A 22,620-nucleotide genomic window follows, 5' to 3' on the forward strand; every position below is an offset into this window, starting at 1 on the left:
CTACCACCAGTTCCCAGGCAGGCGGGGACAGAGAAGCCATCAAAGGCAAGACCCCCACTGCCAAGGGGACCCCCTGATGCAACTAGGGGCCAACATCCCCCGTCCACAATCCCCAAGCCCCGCCTCCCCCTCCTGCAACAGATGCCCCACCTGGTTATTTTTGTGTCCTCTAATGAGGCCTTGTTGGGACTCACTCCAGTCACTGAGCCCATGTTTGGTGCTGAAGTGTCATCTGGCTGGAAGGGACCTTGGGAGGCCACCCCCTCCATCCTTCACCCACCCCTCTCTCCCCGTCACCGTCTTCCCCAGGTGGAGTAGGCCGCCCCCAGAGACCGTTCCCCACCAGGGAGGCCGCCCTTGTCTTTCCTCCAGTGGTTTAAGCAGGTGTTTCCAAGCCAAGCTCCCTCAGGAGGATGGTTTTTCCTTGCCCTACAACCCTCTGGCTACTCTTCCAGTCATTTTCTCTTACTCCGTCCTCAGTGGAGATGGCAGTGACTAAGCCCCTCCAGTTCACGTCATTTCTCACTCACCCTTGGGCCCTGGTGGTGCTGGTGGCAGTGGTTAGCCGTGTTTCATTTGTATTTAGGCTCTACAGGATGTTCGCTGCTGTCTTAATTTTCATATTTTTAAATCAAGGAGGAAAAGTCATCTCCGCCCCGCATTTCCTGCGTGGCCTTTGCGTTGACATTTCCTCGGCTGTTTTTGGCCGTGAGTTCTAGGACTGACATCATGAGCTGTTCAGTCGGAGGCCCGGCTGGAGATTGAACAGCACCAAACAGGAGGATGCAGTGGTACCCAGCAGTACGTGTATGCAAACACCAGCGCAGGCGCAGGACAGAGGACTGCGACCTCACAGCTCCACAGGAGGGAGACCCCAGCTTCTAATTAGCTGGGAGTCCAGCAGGAGTCCCAGAGGGAAAGCCCTGGCTGGGGGAGGGCATTCGCGAGCTGCAGTGAGACCTTCTGAGTCCAGATCAAGGGAAATGGCAGCCCCACAGACTTCAGCCTGGGTCTGACCACCCTGGGACAGACATGTCTCTTTTAGCCCAACTCATGCAGAGATCTTCAGACAGCTGGGCCCATCCCAGGCTTGGAGAGAAGGCTGTCCCATGCAGCTGGGAGGGACAGGGTCCACCACAGCAGTGGGTGCAACTGAACCAGATGGCTTCTCCAGCCTTCCCTCCTGTCCCTGTTACCAACACCCGTGACCTCCAGCTGCCATGCTCTGCATGTTTGTGTCCCTCCAAGGGTCATATGCTAAGGTCTCAGTCTCCAAAGCAATGGTGTTAGGAGGCTGTGGGGAGGGGATTAGGTCTTGAGACTAGAGCTATGTGGATGAGATTAGAGGCTTCAGAGAAGCCCCCTCACCCTCTCTACCAGATGCAGACCCAGCAAGGAGGCACCGTCTATAACCAGGACACCAAATCTCACAGTACCCCATCTTGGACTTCCCAACCTCCAGAACTGTGAGAAACACATTTCTGTCATGTGTAAGCTATGCAGTCTGTGGTGTTTTGTTGTAGCGGCCCAAAGGAACGAAGACATCAGTCAAAGCCAAGATGGCGCCAATGTTGGTGTTTCAGAGACTGGCAAGAGAGACCCACAAGCTCTATCCCATGCCTTTAAGCAAAGAGCTTGCTAGCCCTCAATTGAAGGAGAAGATGCTTGTTTGCAAGGCTTTATTTTCCTACCACCTACTTAAACTGTGAGAATATTCTAGAATCATTTACATTTTTGGAAGAGAGGACAACTGTGGAGGGTGGAAGGCCTACCATATTCCCACAAGTGGTTCTGAGCCAGGTGATTGTGGGTCTCCCCGCCCCACACCCAGGGGACATTTGGCATCTTCTGGAGACATCTTTAATTGTCACCACTAGAACAGGGGTGCTACTGGCACCTAGTGAGTTTGTGCCAGAGATGCTGCTCAACATCCTACATTGCCCAGGATCGTCCCCCACCACAAAATGTCAGCAGCGCGAAGCTCTGATCTGGACATTTCACTTGGCACAGCCATGCTGAAAGCACAGCAGGGTCATCCTGTGTACCAGGATCTGAGCCTGGGTCTGTCTCAAGGAAAGGCCTCTGTGTCATTCTTTCTCATAGCAGAGTCACCAGAGGGCTGGAGCCGCAGGATATGCAATGGCGGGAGGGAGGTGTGCCCCTCTTCCAGCCCCAGGAGAGGGCTGCCTGGGCTGCGTCAGGGCTCAGTGGCAGCTGGCGCTGGAGATGTCCTCCCCTTGCCATCAAGGACCTGCCAATCTTGGTCCAGCAGTTCACGTCCCCTCTCTTTGTGCCAGGGCCGATGGCGGTAGCTGTGAAGGGGCCACGGCTCACTAATCCATTCCAGTCACATAGTCTTCTCGTCTTAATTACCTTCCTAATTTGCACTTGCAGTGGGGCACCTGGGGGACCAGTGCCAGTCGGCGTTTTAGCTCCGCGCATCCTGCACCCGGCAGGCTCCTTCCGCCATCTGTTGCTCTTCAGTGTCTGCCTGCAGTCTCTGATTTATGTTCAGCCCACGGGTGTGATTTGTCTTAGCTCCTCAACCATTTGGCTCCCAGATACTGCTCCACTTTGGGACTTGGTGACCTTCTTCCCCCCCTTTACCTCTTTCTCCTCCTGCCCTAGCTCAATCCAGGGGGAGCCTGGGTTGGCTGTCTCCGGGTCAGGCTGTGCCTTAGAGGCAGTCGGTTGAGGCTCCCTTCCCTGGTTCAGTGGAGAACAGACAGGAAGGAGGTGCCCCTTTGCCCACCATCACAGAATGTGGATTGATGGCAGGTCCCCTGCTGTTGGCCTGGTGCAGGTTACTGTGTAGACCAGAGGATCAATGTGTGTGCTATGTTCTGTATCTCTGCTAGGCAGAGAGATTCAGATGCCAGTGCTTGCTGTTCCCAGGCACATGTCACCCCTGGGGGAAAGCCCCAAGCCCAGGCAACCAAGGGGACTGCCGAGTACCCTTGGGGGACAGGCCTGGCACTGCTGGGTCACTTTGAGCAGCTCCTTTCTGGAGCTGTTGTGAGCATTTGTAGGTCAAAGTGCTTGGGCTGCATGCTAAACAACTCACCGGGGTTATTTTGCTAATTAACATAGGTTCTGTTGCTCTGGGCTGCACAATCATTTACATTAAAATGACTAATTAGAGGGAAACTTTAACAAAAGGGCCAACCAGCTGTTGTTTATAGTTTAAAAGAGCAAATTTTCTCAAAGGAAGGGATATGCACATCTGGTGTCAGGAAATGCCTTGAGTCCCTCCCTGGCTTTTGACACCCACCTCCCCTGGGGAAGATCTTCATCCTGGAGACCCTCTATTACCATGGGAGTGGGTCATGGCATTGGCCACACTGGTACAAAACAGACCTGAGAATAGCAGCTTTGTAAACAGTGGGCCCCTCGAATGTAGGAGGCTGGCCAGGAGCATCCTCTGACTCCCTGTTCTCCTGACCTTGGGTGTGGCCATCTCTGCACCAAGGAGCCCTCTGGCTCCCTGGTGGAGTTACAGGGCTCCAGCCTTGGCAATTCTTTCTCACCCAGGTTCTGCCGATCAAGCCAGAAAGATTTCAGACATGTAGCTCCAAGTAGCAGGCACGAGCTTATTGAACAGCTAGGAAAAGGGAAAGAGGGTCCTGCCCTGGCTCAGCTTTTGACTCTTGACTGACAGGAGGATGCTCTCAGACTCTCAAGTCCCCACTGTGCATGGGAGCGCCAGGTCACTTTGGCCCATGCTGACTGGTTCTAATTGGAACCTGTTGTTACAGATTTTATGATTAGGGGGAATTGTCCTTATGTCCCCTCGTCCTGGGATCTGGTCTGTGAAAAGTCACAAAGATCCCCCACCCCTGCTTCAGAACAACTTATGTTCTTCTTAGCAGCATTCCAGGCCTGCATTTCTCTTGCACCTAACAGGTGGTTTGCTGAGGAACGTAACATATCCTGTTCACTTAGGCCAGGGAGGGCTGCAGGTATATTAAAAAACAAACAAACAAACAAACAAACAAAAAACCAAGCACATGGACCCAGTTTATAGAACTAGTCCCTTAACCTCTTGTTCCCCCCCACTCATGTCTGCCTGTTCCCTGTGAGCGGGAAGTCTGCCCGAACCCGCAGACAGACCCCTTCCACAGCCTGTCCTGAAATCTTACAGTATTGCGTGTGTATCCAGACCTCACTCTGGGGGTGTGGCTTCTGTGTAGTATCCGCTCTTGGAAAGAATTTCTGGAAGAGATGGGGAGGAGCAGACAGCTAGAGAACAAAGGCCCCGGACCTCAGAATCGGAACCCACCTAGGCTCTTGGGCCCACTCCCTTTCTCTCTGCTCACCTGGAGGTGAGAGGCCTGCTGCAGTTCAGGTATCAGGAATGCTACCCAGTGCCTGGCCCACAGAAGGCCGCCAGGCCCCCACCTTCCAGGGGTCAGAACCCTGGGCAGACTGGGATCTCAAAACAAGACCTAATTTGGAACCCAGAGTCACCCTAGAGGAAAACCTTGACAAATGAGGACTCAGCAGATGGACAGCCATTATGACAAATTGACATCAGGTCCCTTAAAGATGAATTAAAATGAATATGATTTTAAACCCTTAAGGTGGAAAAGCCTGTCTTGCTGGCAGCACTGACCTGGCTGGCTTCCTTCACCTCAGAGGCTGCTGGAGGGAGTGTCGGCGCCTTCTCTGGCCTGCTGTCACGTGCTTCATACTTGCTGGAGACACAGTCCAGGAGCCCGAGAGCTGCTGTGTGGTTTCAGAAAGAACCTCCTCCCCATCATGTGACTTCTGAAGCCAGAATGGCCCGAGTCACACTGGCTGGTCTCAGGGATGTCCACCAGTTCTACAGTCCTAGAACTCTGCGTTCCTGGGTTGGTGGTTGCAAGAAGTCTGGGAAGATCTTAGTTGGGGAATCAGAGTTCCAAATTCTCAACCAGCGGGCAACCTGTGGTGACGACAGTCCCATAAGGCCCAAGAGGAGATGGGGCACAGAGGTCGAAGTGAGGCCAAAGGGAGCCATCACACCTTCGCAGGGTCTTGTGGCCCCAGTCTGGGCCACAAGGAGCTCTTTCTCCTTAGCCTGGGACAATCAGAAGCAGCCTTCCTGTCCCCACGTGCCTCAAGGGTCAGGTTTTACAGTCCCAGTGTCCCGGGACTCCAAATAAAGAGGACACAGGAAAGAAACACGTCAAAGAGATGGTGAATCTTGGAAAGCCCCTCTCACTCAGAAGGCTTTGGCCTCTTCCCTGTTCAGCAAAAAGTTCCCCTCTGCCGGGCGTGGTGGCCCACACCTGGAATCCCAGAGGCTGAGGCAGGAGGACGGAAAGTTCAAAACCAGCCTCAGCAACTTAGCAAGAACCCATCTCAAAATAAATAGGGCTGGGGATGTCACTCAGGGTTAAGCACCCCTGGGTTCAATCTCTGGGACCAAAAAACTAGTTCCCCCTGGTCCTTAGAAAAGCCCTTGGTCTGACCTGACAGGGCTGCAAAGGCTCAGTCCAGAACATGGTTTGCCTTAACTTCCTTCCTGGGATATAGGTGAAGTGTCCGGAGGGGATCAGTCACTTTGTAACTGTGAGGACCTAACTGGTCTCCATTGACGACCTTGGGCTTCTATCTGAACCTTGGACTCTTTGTTGCATGAGCTGATAAGCAGAAGCCCCGCACATTCAGGTGGTGGTCAAACTCTGTTGAAGGGCGGGATAGTAAACGTTTTAGGTTTTCAGGACCATTTGGTCTGTCACAGTTACTCAGTGCTGCTTACATAGAATGAATTCTGTGGTACATAAGTCACCAACTAATGAGCCTGGCTGTGCGGCAATAAAACTTAATTTGTAGACACTAAAATCATAATGTCATAGAATTATCACGTCATGAAATGCTATTCTTTGATTTAAAAAAAAAAAAACTATTTAAAAATGTTAAAAATCATTTTTAGCTGGAAGGTCAGAAATTTCCCCATCCTGACCCCAGGACTGTTGGCGAGACCCTGGTTTCCGCTGCAGCTGGGTTGATCTTGTGTTCCAGGCGCCTTAGGCAGTCTGGCCCAACACAGTGGTGATGGTCATATTCCCATTGGGAAAATTATCCTTAACCTGTCGTGTTTGCTTCTGTGTGTGTTTCTTTCAGAGGGTCTTGCTGTTGGAGTTGGATTTGGGGCTGTAGAAAAGACAGCATCTGCCACCTTCGAGAGCGCCAGGTGAGTCAGCGGGTGCCTGCGGATGTGCTTATTGCCCAGGTGAGCTGCCTGGCCCTGATGGTTATGTCCCCCACACCCCAGGACGTGGGACTGGGACAGGGAGTCAGGCATGAGGTCACACTTGTCAGAGGTCCTCAGTCAAAGAAGTGAGTTTGTGCCATTAGCTCTCTAATGGGTGACCATTTTGAAGACAACACGGTTATAATCTCAGGCTGTATTCAGTGTGCAAAGACCAAAGACAAAGGTGTAACAGAGGCAGCGACTGATGATCTGATGTCTCCCTGTGTCCTCAGCCCTCCCTTCCTGTCTTCTCACTGAGCTCTCCTGCTTCCCGGAGGGCGCCCGGTGTTTCTCATCCTTGACCCGTTCTTGAACGTCGGTGACCCTGGGGCTCGGTCTCTAGAGCCTCCTTTCCCTCCATTTAGCGTCCGCTTCCTGGGCAACCTTCTCCATTCCTGGGCCTTCTTTTCTGTCTGTCAGGCTCCAGCCGAGACGTCTCTCCGTAGCTTGCTCCTCTGGGTCTGCTCCCTCCAGGCCCCTCGGCACAGGTGTTCCCACGATCCCCACACCCGGCATTTCCCTGGTTGATTTACTGTCTCCATCTGCTGTGGGGTGGGACCTGCCTCTCCTCCAGGTTCCCTGTCACCACCCTGCACCCAGCTGACCAAGCCAAAGCTCCTGTCCTCCTCCACACCTTGTTTCCCCACCTTCGTGGACAGTCGTTGGGCCCCGTCCCTGCTTCTCCTCCTCCACTGCCCTGAGTTAAGCGGGGCCTTCACCAGGGCACAGCTGTGGGATCACATGAGTCCCTCAGAAGCCAGGCAGGGCAGCTCCACCAAGGAGCTGCAAATGCAAAGGTCCTCAGGGCACCAAGAGACGAGGACAATGAGTGGGGGACAATGAGCGGGGTCAGCTGGGTGCAGGCCTCTGGGAGCAGTGGCGGAGCTTCAGCTGGCCTGTGCACTTTCTACAGCCCTGGGAGTTGCTAATCGCCTAAATGCCATTCAAGTCAGACTGCTCGCTCCACGCCTTCAGACTGGGACAACCCCCAAATGTTCTGCCCCGGCCTCAAGGAAATGGCTCCTCTTCCTCTGATGGTCAGCGCTGTGCCTGCTGGCTCTGGTCATTGGGAACCACTTACTGATACAACCCCATTTCCACCCTCCCCAGCTCTGAACCCGCATGGGGCCCTGGTGTGCCCCACAGGGATGTGTTGACACCAGCCGGTGCATCCACATCCCAGCTGAAGCAGAGGCCCTGCCTGTTCCGTACGGCCCTTCCCAGTGGGTCCCCGAGTTCTGAGCCTCCGTGCTGAGGCCCCACGAGGCCCTCAAGTGTGCGTGCTGCTTGTCCCAGGTCCAGGCGTACCTCTTCTCCACTCCCCACGCCCGTCTCTCGGTCGCAGCCATTTCCTCACCTTCTGCTTCACCCTGAAAAGGATGCCGATTGTCCAAATCAGCCGAGGTGGCAGATGGGGAAGGAAGGGCCTTCAGAATGTTAGAAATGTCACCAAAAACAAGGCTGATGATGACTCAGAAAGCCCTGCAGACGGCTCTGCAAGCACAGGGCATGGGAGGGGGTGCTGGGCTCTGCCCCCCGGCGCAGCCTCTTTGATCTTGACTTCATTAGACCGAGAGGAACTTCGGAGTCAGGCAGCACGCAGTGGGCTGAGGGGCCCCCAGGGGCTGACCTTATAAGCTCTCAAAGGCCAGGTCCTCCCAGAGCCCATCAGCTGGCACAGGCCACACAAGCTCTGCGCCCACAAGTGACAGCCCTGCCTCAGGCGTTGCGCTCACAGGCCAGGCCGGTTCTGGTGGCACCATGTCCCCCGTGACATCTCCACGTCAACTCCGATATCCCTCTATCTGTCACCTGCACTTTCTGCTAATCTTCATGAATATTTCTGAAGGAACTGGAGCAAAAACACTTCCATCCCCATTCCTCCCTTCCTCCCAGACACTCCCGAGGTCACACAAGCCCCTGGCGGGGTCCTCCACCTGGGCTTGGGCTGGGAAAGCAGGCCTTGGCCTTTCCAGCCACGGAGACCCTCTACTACACGGGCATCAAGCCCAGGGAGCCCCCACAGCTGGGGGGTGCAGAGTTCTGGAGCTCTTCTGCCATGTGTCACTGTGTACTCAGAGTGTGGCGGGTCCCTGCAGTGAAGGCGACAGGCAGGGAAGGGGGCGGAGCCCCTTCCCTCAGCAGACCCCGCTCTTCCCACCTCCCCCACTTAGGAACCCACCTGTAGGTTGTGACCTGGCTCCTTCCCTGCTGAAGGCCTGTGACCTTACTCATGTGACAGATTCAGGACGGCCCCCGGGCAAACCTCGCTAGCCTTCAGCTCACGCTACACTCTGGCTTCATGGGAGGCGAGAGACCGAGGGCAGCGGCAAGTGAGACCTTCCTGCTTGGGCAGCCAAGAGGTGAGGCTCTGGAACTGTGGGCTGGACGGAGGCCCTGCTGTCCTGTAAGCCGGGGGTGCTCAGCCCAGAAGGTGGTCGGGCCAGTGCAGTACTGTTCCTACAGTGAGCTCGAGGGATGCAGCTTCCCGTTCTCCCATCATGCTGGTGCTTTTGAGCCAGTGTCCATGTGTGGGGTCCAGAGAGGCAGGCCCTACAGAGATGAGGAGGGCCGCCGTGTCCCTAAGCAGAGGTAGCGTCTTGCCATGGGACACCATCTGCAGCTCCAGGATGAAACTGGCTCCGTACATTGCGTCGAGTCCCTCCCAGGTGCTCAGTTCACTCCTGTTGGAGTAAAAGAAGGCAGTCATACTGTGAGGTGGTCACAGTGGACGGGCAGCTCCATTAGGGAAGCCAGCAGTGAAGTCACGATCCTCAGCGTGAGCAGGGCAGCACCAGGCAGGGCCATCGTGACTTAGAGCACCCAGCAGGAGGATGCCGCGCCCGCTCCGTCTGCTCCCAATCTCCTGGACCCATTCGGTGCTTTGCGTAGGGGCTCACTAAGGCTGCAGGTGCTCAGCTCTCTTGATCTCCACTCGCTCATTCGTTCATTCCTCATTCTTTCCTTCGCTGTTGAGGGAGTGCAGCTGTGTGTCCCACGTTGTGCATGGTCACTGCAGAAAACATGGTTTGTAGCTCTTCCAAGAAGCTTAAAATGTGTCACTAATACTTCCAGCAACATGGCGAATTCAACTGATGTTGATGTCGCACTACACGTAAATTGAGGAACAAACTTGGCTTGTACACAGCCAAGGACCAAGAAAGAGGAAGAAATGCCATATGCTGGTGATAAAGGGAGGAACCAAAGGCAGAGCGGTCACATATAGATTCATGTGGATGAAGACATGGCCTTGCCCTTGGGAGACAGGGAACTGAAATTGTTCTGGCATAAAGACCAGGGCTTGGAAGCACTGTCTGGCAACAAAACTCCACCCACTGCTCAGGAACTTGCTCATGGAACTTGCCCTCTCTCCAGAATCTTGGATGGAGAGATAGGGTATTGGATATAGTCAGTCATCTGCAAGAAATCCAGACCCATGACCTGCATCAGTCAGGCAAGACTTTATATACTCTTATCTTGTCCCAGAAATCTCAAACACAGAAATTAACATAAAAACTGTTCTCGGATTATTGAACAATTTTCAGGGGTTTGCAAGAACAAACCTAAAACCTCTTCCAAGGGACCCTCCCACTAACCAGGCTCACCAGATGCCTGGGGGTGAAGAGAGCAATTCCTAAGTAAAGATAAGATTACACTAAAGCAAAAAATGAAACAGGGACAAATCTCATAAGGAAACAGAGTACCACTGAGGAAAGATCATATCCACAAAACTACAGAGACATAAAACCATATGAGAAAGACATCAGACAAACCCAAGTTGAGGGACAAAATACCTGACCAGCCTCCTCAAAACTCAAGATTGTCAAAACCAAGGAGTCTGAGAAACTCACAGTGCAGAGGAGGCTGAGGGGACTAAATGCAAGGGCTGTCCTGGATGGGGTCATGGCAGAGGAAAGATGTTAGAGGAAACTGGTGAAGTCTGAGTTCCCTGTGGAGTATAGTTAATAGTCATGTACCAACACAGGTTCCCTGATTGAGACAAACATTTGACCGTCTGTAAGATGTTGACAAGGGGAACAACCAATAACATATATAAGGAACTAGACACAGGGAGTATAGGAACAGTTTATACTAACTTTGAACTTTTCTATATAACTAAAGCTAATCTGAAACAGAAATTTTATTTAAAAGAAACTATGAGGCTACAAAATGAGAAAGTTTTTTGATATTTAATAAAGGATGGCAATTATTACAATAAAATAGCTTTCCCAAAGAACAGACAGACTTAAAAGATGAATCACATAGAACAGTTTAAAATGGAAAGATACAGACATTAAAATGAAAACTCAGTAGAATGGTTAACTGATGAGATGCAACTGACGGTAGAATTAATGAAGTGAATGACTGGATGTGAGGAAATCACACAGCAGGTGGCATAAAAAGGCAGAGAGGTGGCTCTGTGAAAGATAAAGACATAGAAAAGAGAATGAAAAATTTAATATTTTCTAATAGGAATCACCAAAGGAGAAATCAAGAAAGGCAAGGGTAATAGCAAAGAGTATCGGATGAGGACTTTTCAGAAATGGAAAAAGACTGAATGTGAACACTGTCCAGTCATCACGTAGGTATGCTTACCTTCAGAGCACCATCCAGCAGGAGGAACTCCAGAGGGAGATGGATCCCCTGCACAGAAAGGACAATGAGAAGGACAGTGGACTTAGCACTATCAGAAGCCCGGGGACTGCTGTCTCCAGAGTGCCATAGGAAACGCATTGGACAGAAAATGGCCAGCTTTCTCTCGTGGCCCCAGATGACTTGGGAGCCAGGTGACCTGTGTCACAACTATGTGACCCTGTCATGGAAGTACCAAAGTAGACTCAGATGGCCCCAGTACAAGTGTATTCCCAGAAACAGACAGTGGACCTGTGCTATCCTTTGCCTATCCCTAGTCTAGGTCATGTGGAATCTTGCGCTGAGTTCAAGTTTACCACTCATTGAAACCTTTGCTACGGGATCTATGTAGAAGGTACATCAGGAGGAAAGGGAAAAAAGAAGTTATTTAAAAATATGCTAGTGAGCATAAAGGGATAATTATACTAATAAGAAAGAGGGGGTAGGATGAAGAGAGAGCAAGGGTGAATGAATGAATGGAAGAGAAATGCAGAAACAAGCTGGAGTAACTCAGCCATCAGACAATTGGACTCATCTTTCAAAAGACACAGGTTTGGGTTTTTTAAATTTTAGTTATGTGTGCCCCACTAAAATGTGACATGGAAAGGTTGGGAAAAAGGGAATCAAAAAAGACCTAGGGCAAATGCTTAGGAGAAGAAAGCAAGCGTTCCGGTCTTAGTAGTGGACAAGGTGGACTGGAAGGCAGGAAGCCACAGAAGGCATGAAGGCCAGTTTGGCTCAATGACAAGGGGAGCTGGGCTTGGAAGCCCAGGGCCATCCTGCGTGTTTATGCAGTGTGAGCTTGAGCTGTTTAAAGGGGAAAGGGTTCAAACCACAGGAAGAAGCACCAAGCCACGGTGACGTTCGGGAGCGTAATGCCGCTCTCCGATACCTGTAGATAACACAGAGAAAAGGTGGATAAAACGTACAGAGCAGATGTGACCCCCACTCTGTGAACCCCAACCCAGCAAGTAGAAAACACATTCTGCTAAAGCACACCTCTGCCTGTTTCCCAAGGTACAAAGAATACCCACCCCAGGATCAATGTCATTCGGCCATGTTGCCTGACCTCAGTGTGATGTAATTGGAAACCAATAACAGAAGAGGGAGCCAGAAGAACTTGTTGCCCCCACGTACCTAGGGTGAGAAATGGACGCCAACTCAGGATGGTTCCACTTATGACTTTTGGACTTCGCGATGGCACAAAAGCATTCAGAAGAAATTGCACCTTCAATTTGGACCTTTTCCTGAGCTGATGTGGCCCAGTTCTTTCTAAAGATGCCGGACAGTGACACCGGCCGCAGCTCCAGCCAGTCACAAAGGGTAGCAACTTGTGCCTGTGGTGCACTGTGCTGCCAAGCTGGGACGGGGGTCAGGCGTAGAAAGTCCTCTCTGATTTAGGGTAGTTTTGACTTACACAAAGTAATTGTAAGTTGGGAGCAACTGTACGTGAGAACACAGCTCCCTGAGCCACACAGAGGGTTCTGTTCATTTAGTGCAGGGATCATCAGACTTGTCCCTGGGCTAAATCTGCCCCAATCCCTGTCTCTGTAAATAAAGTTTTATTGAAACACAGGCACCTGGGTTTGCTTACATATTGTCGGTGGCTCCTCGTGTGTTATAGTGGCTGAGCCAGTAATTGTCACAGAAATCTTAAGACCACAAACCTGGCCACGCTTGCTATCTGACTCTTTACAGAAAGCTCATAGGCCCCTCATTTAGTGGACACAGTCCAGTGTCCTAGCCCAAACTCACAGTAAACACTCGGATGCTAACTCCTTCCAGGGTCCTCTCGCTGGGCCCTGTGTGTGGAGCATCTTGAAGTACAGAAGTTCTCATTGCTCACCTGTGGCTTCATGGCCATCGTGAGAGAAGACCTCAGTAAAAAGTGATGTTCCACAAAGCCACTGTCTTTTCTTCCCATGTGAGGAGCTTCTCTCTGATCCAGAAAGGAAGCAGGCTCCTGCCCGGTGAGCGTGTGGCTGCTGCCACCTGCCGTCCAAAGCCTGCCTTCCTCACTTTCACAGGCCTCGGGGGCCCTGCCCTTCCACTCTGCCCACCTTCTGTGCTTGCTAGGTCCACCTGTGTCGAAGTGTCCCCTGAATTACCAAGATATCCAGGCAGTCTGTAGCCCAAGGGAAGGAGTTTTTTTCTTTCTGTTCTGGTCCCGAAGCAATTCCTTTCAGTTTCCATCAGTTTCTTCGGACCCTGTGTCCTTGGTGCTTTGCTAGTTTTCCTTTCTCAAGCGTCATCATCTCCAAAGCACGCATTCTCCAGCCCTAGCAGTGGGGGCCCTCTCCAGCGTGTTCTCTGGAGAGGAGGCATCTCCTCAGCTCCCATTTAATGGTGGACATGGTTCAATGCAGTGGAGACAGCAGGTGACTGAAGCTTAAACATGCTGCTTCACACACCACTTCCTGTTTGAAGCTTTGACTCAGAGGCATCTGTATCCGTGGGCACACCTTGACTGACAGGGGCAGCTGGCTGCAACCTTTGCGCTGTTCCGTGGACAACTCATGATGCACATCCCCGAGATTCAACTGGAAGTGTCCTGAGTGGCCCAGCCGGCCGAGGCTGCCCAACACCCAGACACTTAGTAAAGCAAGCCTGGCTGATCAACCTGCATTTAGAACTATTAGCACTCATTAAATTACATGTGGAGACATCAAAACCAATTTTAAAGTATATCTCCTTCCCAGGTCAAAGAGTAAAGATCATAAATCAGATGAATTGTTTTCCCCTGGCTAGCAAAATATATATGTTGGTATAGTACCAGTCACTTAAGATAGCAGCCATTAGTTAACTAGGCCACCATTTATTAAGACACATAAATGGCAAGAGACATTTCCCTGACCATTAATCAACATTAGCCAATTGAGGAGTCTAAAATGTGTAGATATATCATAGATGTGTGCCTGTCTCTCCAGATAGACCCCTACTTTATTCCCAGGAGACTCTTGAAGATATGGTCACAAATTATATGTAAAGAGGTTAATAAGGCCAGCTGTAGTGGCCACTCCTGTAATCCCAGCTACTCAGGAGGCTGAGTCAGGAGGATCGCCAGTTCAAGGCCAGCCTCAGCCACATAGTGAGACCCTACCTAAAAAGAAAACTAAAAAGGCCTGGGGGTGTGACTCAGTGGTAAAAGCCCCAGTAGTAAGACAGAAAAAGCATCAGAGAAGGGAATCAAGACATTTTGTTGTGTGGGGGAGAAGTCTCAGCTCAAACGCACCCTTCAGATCATCAGTCGCCCAGCATCTACCCACACGAGCTGCCTCCCAACACACATCCAGGCAGCAAGGCCCATGATGCCCCAGACCTGCCCAGGCAGGACCAGATCTCCCTGGGAGACCCTGCTTTCTTCCAGGTTGCTCCTGCCCTCTGACTTGGTCTCACAGCTCCCAGCCCAGCCTCCCTGATCATGGTCCCCAGCCTGAGCACGGGGGTCCCAGCTCCAGGCACTTGGGCTGGGAAATGCTCTCTTGCCCTCCTCCAGCCACCCCACTGTTTCCAGCAGAGCAGGCCCGCCCTCCCTCCCTCCGCTCAGCTCTCCCAGCTCCTGGCCTGCAGCTGCACCTGGCTGCCAGTTGTGCTCCGTGTGAACAAGCCCTGCTCCTGAACCTGTCACACCACCTCCTCTGGGAGGCTAGCGGGACCTCTGGGCAGCGCCGAGTCTCACACTTTCCTTTCTAGTCTGGTGGAATTTGAAAGCGCCTGCTGGCAGGCAGCATCTGGCAGACAGCGCCACCACGCGGCCGTCCCTCATCATGGCTGGCTAGGCGAAGGACCCATAGAGAAGAGAAGGCCATTGAGTGCGTTGCCGCGGAGCCGTGTTTGGCTTATACACAAGGTCTTTCTTTCCGTCTTTTGGGGGTAACACATTTACTTTTTTAGTGATTTTTTTTGTTAAAATAATGTTATTTATTACATCACTCTTTGGGAAGTGAAGGAAGTGTGCCAGAAAAGCCCGCGGGACACTGGGCAGAGCCAGCCATTGGATAGCCTTAGGTCCCTTGTCCTTCTGCCCATCTGTCCAGTCCAGGGTTTTACTGAGTGTAGGATTTATCTTTGTGGAGAAGGTTAACTCAGGACACTCTTTTAGCCATTGCAACTAGGAAAACTTTAGGTCGATGGGCTAGACATGGTCTTCGAAGATGGCCTTGCTCTGGAATACTTCTTTTAAAGCACTAGGAGCTTATTAATCAAGACTCTGGCTGGAATAGATACCCCACCCCTAGTATCTCCACCTCTGTACTGGGCAGGAAGCCCCCGCGCTAGCCCAGGTGAAGAGACCTAAGCCCCAGAGCAGGGAACGCAGTGGCCTAGGACATAGGAGTCGCACAGCTAGTTGCTGAGTTCTGGGCTCTCCTCTGCCCCGGGGCTGCTCTGACTCCAGATGGCCATGCTAACACTTCAGAGGGTAGAGGAGGGGACCTGCTTCCCCGCCAGCTTCCCCTCCAAGGATCGCTCCCGGCTGCTGCTTGCTGCTGTCTTCCTTTGCCCCTCCCAAACCTCAGGAAGGTCCTCTCCATCCTTGGGGAGAATCCTGAAGTCTTTGAGCGAGCTGGGGAAGCTGACCACTTTGTGCAGGTGAAAGTTTGCATCACACACTTGAGTGAAGGAGCCAGGTGGGGCTGGGGGCTGGAAGGTGTGTTGGGCCCATCTTCAGGCCTGGGTGACGATGTTTGGCCAGTCGTATGTGTCCCGTTCCCTCGTCAGCACCACCCCATCTCCCCATAAGATGCAATTCCAGGGTTTTTCTTGGGCTGGGCTGTCCTCACAGGGGCAAGACTGTCCCCCCATATCCCCAGGTCTGTGCACATAAATGCCATCACCTTATTGTCCAGAAACCTGGTGACTCTCTAGCCCACGTGGAGGAGAATCTGGAACTCGATGGCCTTCTGCCTGCAAACTCTTTAGGTACCTGGTGCTCATAGGCCTCTGGGGAACGGGAGGAAAGATGGACACATGGGTGCGCGGCCTCATTACCTGTTACCCGCGGTCACCCGTGAGACACCATTCAGTGCCCGACTGACTCCACCCCTGTGTTCAGCAGATTCTTCTAGCCTGCTGCCTTCACTTCCCAGGACTGATAAAATAAGTGACATTTTTAACAAAGGTCATTGGGAAAGTGCATCACCCGCCCCTGACTCCCGCACCAAATGACGGAAAGAAAAATCCAGTGGATGTTTAGATGTTGTGAAGGCAGGACCTTCCACACTTGCGCTTTCTCCTGCTAGCACAGAAAATCCAAGTCGAGGGCGGCCATCCACTGTGTTAGGGTGTGGCCTCGCTGGAGAGTCCAACGACGGTCATTCATTCCTGCCAGTAAGGAAGTGAGAGGTGCATCTTACTCTAAAGGATCGTTTTCCTTTGAAGGAGGGAGAAAGTGTCTGAGCCTCCAGACTGTTAGTTAAGAGTGGTGCTTGCTTCGGTAGTCTGTCCCCACAGTACCATGCATTAAATAGGGAGGACTCTGCCCAGCACCTGATTTAAGTAGGAAGGACTCTCCCTAGCACCTGATAATGCACCACACATCACCTCTTCCCACACATGCCTCAGTTTCCACAAAAATGATGAGGGAGGTGGATTATACCTGCAGTTCTAAGACTCTCAGGCTTTGTGGAGAAATAAAAACACCCCCCAAGTATGTGAAGAAATAAACACCCCCCCCCCCCGATTATGCGAAGAGTGACGTAGGAGTGCCATCTTCTGAATCCTGCAAGGTGTAGGCACTGAATGAAAGATGCCATCGAAGGCCCACAAGGAGTCTGTCCATGAGAAATTGCTCTCAGTACATTCACCAAAAATCAGTTTATGAGCTCAGGATAAAGCAAAGTCCTCTCTCCTTTTCAGACTAGAACATATGTTGACTGACCCCCATTCAAACTCAGTTAAACTTAAACAATACACACACCTGGTGCAGTGACACCTGACATATCATTTCCTCTTCATACTCATTAGGCCATTTGCATTCAGTGAGGAGATTGGGACCATCCAATTCATTCTGCAGCTGTATTTTAATCTATGTTGAAGATGCAGTTTCTCTAAATTCAGGATGGTGCATTTTTTAAATGGTTTCCTTTGAATTTGGCTTCCCTACATCTTTCCCAGTATTCAGAAGCCACCTGGAAGAGGAGGAGGAGGAGGAAGAGGAAGGGAGGGAGGGAGGAGAGTGTTTTAGGGATGGGGAAGTCACAGCCATAAGATTCTTGAACTCCTAAGAATTACTAAGAAGAGAGTGGCTTAGCGTAGGAAGGAATTCCATATTGGAAAAGGCGAAATTCCTTTGAACTGACCTTTGCTCCGCCCAGCTTCTGTGTGGAAATAGGGGCTGCAGGACAGGATAATGCCACAAGAAGGAAGTTAATTTTCTGTTGCACATCTAGTTATGGGGTGAACACACAATGAGAAGCTGTTTTGTCCCATATGGGATCTGGGGGTGATCTGAGAGAAGCCAAGGAACAGTGACACAGGCCAACTAGGGACGAGGCGCAGAAGAAAGTGCATCATGACACGCCGGCCCTCGGGGAGCAGTGGACGGACCTGGGAGGACGTCAGAGAGGGGGCATCACACAGGACCCCTCCCCAGTGCACTGGAGACCCGGTGTTGCTGTGCACACTCCTGTTGGGGGCTGGGCATGGTTGTCTGTCATCACATCTCTGGGGCGCGACGGACCTGGAGTAAAATCACTGGGTTCTGCAGTAAGCTTGTTAAGTTTCTGGGAAAGGAGGTAGAGTTTGAAAAACCACCTTGCATGCTGAAAAAGGGGAGCCTGCTTAGTCAGTGGTCTATTTTAACCTTTGAAGCTCCATTTCTCAATCAGAAGCAGACTCACCATGGTGGGCCTTTCTGGGTCGGTACCTCCATCTTGGCCCTCACACCACAGTCACGGCACACGGGACGGCCAGGGGGGCCTCCATTGAGCGCTCGCCAGGTGTGTATTCCCGAGCTGTCCTGTACCTTCCTTCTTTCACTGAATCTTACACCCAGGAGGGAGGACCCACAAGGAGCCCATTTTATAGACCAAAAGTATCAAAGGTAGGAAAGGAAACAGGCAAACGTGTGTCCAGGTCCCTGGTCCCCAAGAGATCTGGGATATGGGGTGGGCTTGGCTTGTAGTTGAGCTCCCTGTTGCAGACCCTTTGGGGGTGGAGGGCAGAGCATGTAGCAGGAGACTTAAGGACTTGGGTTCTGGAGCCAGACCCCCTGGGTTCAGTTTCTAGCGCTACCACGGGCTGAGTTGCTTTTCTTCTGAGCCTCAGCTTCCTAATCTGCAAAGTGAGAATAGTGTCACCTACTGCAGTGGGTGGTTCCCATAATCAGGTGAGTTTATGCACAAAAAGCTCCTGGGGTTGTGCGTATGTGACACAGCTGTCATTCTGGCTCCCTGGCTAGCCCATTTTAGGCACTATAGATAGAGGGTCATCCCAGGTCCCAGGACAAGAACTCTCTGCCCACTGCCCACCCAGGAGAGCTGGTGTAGAAACAGCTTCCAAGGTCAGTAGAGAGCTGCTCTGTTCTCCAGTTGCTTCTGCAGCTGTGTTTCTCAGGCCCTGGGCCTGGTTCTAGGCCTCAGCATCCTGTCCTTCCGTCCTCTGTGGCCCTCTGGGCAGACTCGACTGTCCTGCGCAGCGTGGAGTCCCTGTTCCCGGCCCTGGCCTGGCCACCGTCTCAGCCTTTGCCGCGTGGTGTGTGAGCAGCTCCACTCTTCACCCTCACTGGCAGCAGAGGCTGGGTCCCCTCTTCTGTTCTCCTCAAGGCCCCCGGGGCCTGGCTGTGCAGCAGGGTATTAAGGTCCTACCTGGGATCCTCCAGATGAATTTAAAACAGACAACCCCTCCTGAAAACCCAAACTGCCCCCCTTTTGCTTCCCCAATTCCCTGGATGCACTTCCGGGCCCTCCGATCTGACCACACAAGTCACCCTCTCAGAACAAGGAGGCCACGGCGCCGCCCCCTCCATCTGCTGAGCAGCGGCTTCTCCCCCGTCAGCAGCACAAGGGGCCCTTTATGCTGCGGCCCCTTCCTCCTCCACCACTGCCCCCAGCCACCCCCACCCAAGGCCCTGGCGACAGGGGCTGGACATCTTGGCACTGGGAGCCGTCTCTGCACAACGTGCACTCTGTTAGCCTGAGGCGGCCCTGGGGGAGGGACAGGCCCACAGAGCTCTCTGGGAACAGCAGCGTGATTTCTGTGTGGCTTTCCCAGGCGCTGGGGATGACACAGGCTTCCTTTCTCTCCCCATTCCCACTGCCGCCCTGTCCACCCTCCCAAGAAGCTTGTTTCGAGCTAGGCAGGGAAGACAGCAGCTGGCCTCCCAGGGCAGACACTGAGGCAGCCCCAGCCACCACGGACGGAGCTCTAGGCATGCTGTCCTTCTGGTGGGGAGGGGGCTTCGTTTTAAAGTATTTTGCTTGGTTAGCTCGGAAAGGCGGCTTAGGGGGTATTAGTGCCCATGTGGCACTGAAGAGAGACACGTGTCCTTGATGGGCTGTTCCCATGATGGCTGAGCCCTCACGACTACCCTGATATAGAAATGCGGCCAGAGCCTAAGGGGACTGCACAGAGGTCATCCTCCCAGGAGGTGGCAGAGGCAGGACTTAACCTACATCCATCTGATTTGGAAGCCCATGCACTGACCCCTACCTGGCTCCTGGCAACCACGGAGCAGTCACAAAAGCTGATGTTTGTTGAGTGCTTTCCTCGTGGAGACTCGTGCGTTACTTAAGCCTTAAAGTCCCTTCTGAGGAAGAGGTCGTCACCCCGTTTGCAGGTGCGGAATGTGCCCAGGGTACAGCACGAAGGCAGAGGTGGCCCAGAGCCCATGCCGTCAACCACGGCACGTCTGCTTCCCAAGTCCTGTCCCCACTGTGATCCCAAAGGCTTAGAAACTATGGTGCAGAAATGGGGTCCGCTCCATTGCAAAAAACGTCCCATCTCCCACTCTGAGCGCTTTGAACATTGGCTTTGGAAATTCTGATTGGGTCGTCAGATACGTCTTTCGAGCCACGTCTCCCTTGGCGTTTTGGGAAACAGAAGTCTATGCAAACCCTGCCCCCCATCCCCCGAAGGAGCAGAGATTTTTCTTGTCGGTGCTACTGGAAGCAAACACATGTTAAAGATGGTCTCCAGCATCGTTCCAAGTGTTTGCTGCTGCAGTGAGAACGGGGAACATGGTTGGCTGCCTCTGCCGAGGGGAAGAAAGGGGAGGAAGAGGACACCTGGAAGAGGTGGCCCCTGGTGGCCTTTGTCACAGCTTGCTTTCCCAGGCATGGTAGACTGATGGGCAGGGTCGCTGGGAAGACAGCTACTACTGAGCAGGGATGACACGTCCTTAACTCCGAATCAGGGGCTGGGGGTAGAATTGTCCCCAGAAGGCATGTTGACAGGAGGAAAAACAGAGAATGGTGACATAGAATACACGGAGGGAAGACGGCCCTGTGACAACCAGGGCAGAGACCGGAGTGATGTATCTACAAGCCAAGGGACGCTTCAGGTTGCCAGGTGCCCCCAGAAGCTGGAGGAGGCAGGAAGTGCCCTTCCTATAGCCTTCAGAGGGAGCATGGCTCTGCTGACCCCTTGACCTAGGACTTGGGGCTCCCAGAGCCATGAGATGAAGTCCCTGCTACCTGAAGCCACCTGGTGTGTGGAATTTTGTTACAGCAACTGTAAGACACTCATACCTAGGGCCTCTGCGTGCTCTGCTGGGGGCTTCTCCGGCCCTCTGACCCCATCCGGCTTTCTCCACTGCTTGCTGCTGAGGCCCTTTTGAGCCCGTCTTGATGCCAGTGCATCTGGCTTCCCCACCGCCTCCTCTTTAACGTCAGAGGGAAGGTAAAGTTGGAAGTTTCTTTTTTCTTTTTTCCTTAAGCGTCTCACAGTTCCCTCAGGGCCAAATTGCAGAGGCCCAGCAGCCTTCTCCCACCTTCAGGCACCGGCCCAGGGGAGAGTCAGGGCTGTCCCCGCACTGGAGCTATTAAAGTATGGTAAGAAAGAGGCCTTTGTCACGGGGAACATGGCTCTCTGCTCGCTCACAGAGGCAGATTGTGCCAGAAAACAAACAACAGGAAAAAAAAAAAAAAAAAAGCGTCGGCCACAGCATTCTTTGGGGCTTCAGTCACCCGCCTCCCGCCTGTTCTTAAAAGACGAATTTCCTTTCTTCAGTGTGATTGCACCACATAGGTTGTCGGTTTTTAATTCTGTCCAGAAGTGAGGGCTGGGTAGGGGCCGCGCCCCCGGGTCTGCACAGGGCCTCCGCCCTACTGCCCGCCCGCACTACCTCATCCCGCAGGTGCGATGCAGAGGCCCCTCGGGCTTGTGCAGGGGCTCAGAGGAGAACCGGGGCTGCAGTTGGAGATTTGGTTATTTTTTTATTTTAATTTTTTTTAGTCCAGGGAACAGAAGTGATCAGGGAATTGAGGCCAAGTTATAAACCCCTCAGTCCTCAAGCCAATGGACTATAAATTTTCATTCAGACCATCTATAACATCAGGGCATGTCCACAGCCCAGGACCAGCAGCTGAAATGCCTCTTGACGGCCCGCGGGAACTGCCATGGGCCCCAGGAGGCATGTGCCTGCAGAGCCCGCAGCCGCCTCCTAGCCGGCCTCCGCCCCGGGCCTGGGCTTCCCCTGTGGCTGCGCCGGTGGCGACGCTGCCCTGGGAGCAGGACATTACAGTGCTACGTTATCAGGGTGATGCAGGACAATGCAGGGGAGTGATTCGTTTTGCTGTGTGATGAGTAAGATCAGGAGGCCTGGAGGTGCGGTCAGATGCAGGGGTGAGGAGAGCCGGAAAGCCCTCCACGTCGGGGGCTGCTGCGGCCAGGTCGATGCGCGTCTTTGTAGAGGTGGAGGCTTCAGGGGAGAAGGCAGGGATGAGTTGGATGATGGCGTTAAGGGCAGGCTTGAGAACTCTTTGGGTTTCTCCTCTGTCGCCTTGGCCATTGCTAATGGGTTGTGAGAATGTGTGGTTCGTGGCCTCTACCTTCCTCTCCAGGACCGCTGCTGGGCCTGCCGCTGACCCTCAGGCGCTCCCAGCTACCCCATGGTCTGGGCATGTGGCAGTCGTTCCCCCTTTATGAGAGGCATGCTCATGGTCAAGGTGGGCTGTGCTGGGCTCCTACCTTGTTACCCAGTTTCTGGCCTGGACTTTAGGTCTCTGGCTCCTGACTTTCAGCCTGGACCTTGACCCCATTACGTGCCTGGTCTAAGGACTTGGAAGTCCCCACCCCGTACCCCCGGAGTGCTAAGGCTTAGCACGCTAGCTCCAGTGTCACGTTCTGCCTGCTCGAACCTGCGGCTGGCTCCCCCCTGCCTTCCCCTTGCCTGGACCCTCCCACGCACCGTGCCCACATCTGAGCTGCTCATCTGTCCCTGCCCCTCCACTGGTACTGTCATTTCATTGTCCCATCTCCAGCATCTCCTGTTTCCCCACCTGCCCTGCCCTGACCCTGCCACCGACACACACTCATGCACAGCTTCTCCCCTTCCGACTGCTGCCTCTGCTCACCTGGTTCGCACCCCCGTGCCATGGATCACATCTCAACCATGGCCCTTGACTTTCATGGTAAAATCCAATTTCTTTTTCTCAATGTAGTTTAGTAAAATACACAAAAACATATCCCTGGACCAAGGGTCTTTGCAGATGGAGAGACAAGGAAGTGTAGCAGTGTTCTGGGGTGGGGTGGGGGGGTCACCTCTTAGCGCTCTGGAAAGTTTCTCGTGTCACCCAGCAGAGCACTGCAGA

At 52.9% G+C, this 22,620-nt stretch overlaps 1 protein-coding gene across 5 annotated transcripts in view; it reads left to right on the forward strand.

Moving 5' to 3' along the window:
• SLC39A11 (solute carrier family 39 member 11) overlaps nucleotides 1–22,620 on the forward strand; it is a 398,609-nt gene that overhangs the window by 329,785 nt on the left and 46,204 nt on the right. For all 5 annotated transcript variants that reach the window (XM_079132336.1, XM_079132335.1, XM_079132337.1 and 2 more), the window contains one exon: nucleotides 6,109–6,178. In XM_079132336.1, coding sequence (XP_078988462.1) covers nucleotides 6,109–6,178 — 70 coding nt within the window. The remainder of the gene's footprint in view (nucleotides 1–6,108; nucleotides 6,179–22,620) is intronic.

This window comes from Sciurus vulgaris, assembly GCF_902686455.1.
Source record: "Sciurus vulgaris genome assembly, chromosome: 3".
Classification (NCBI taxonomy): domain Eukaryota; kingdom Metazoa; phylum Chordata; class Mammalia; order Rodentia; family Sciuridae; genus Sciurus; species Sciurus vulgaris.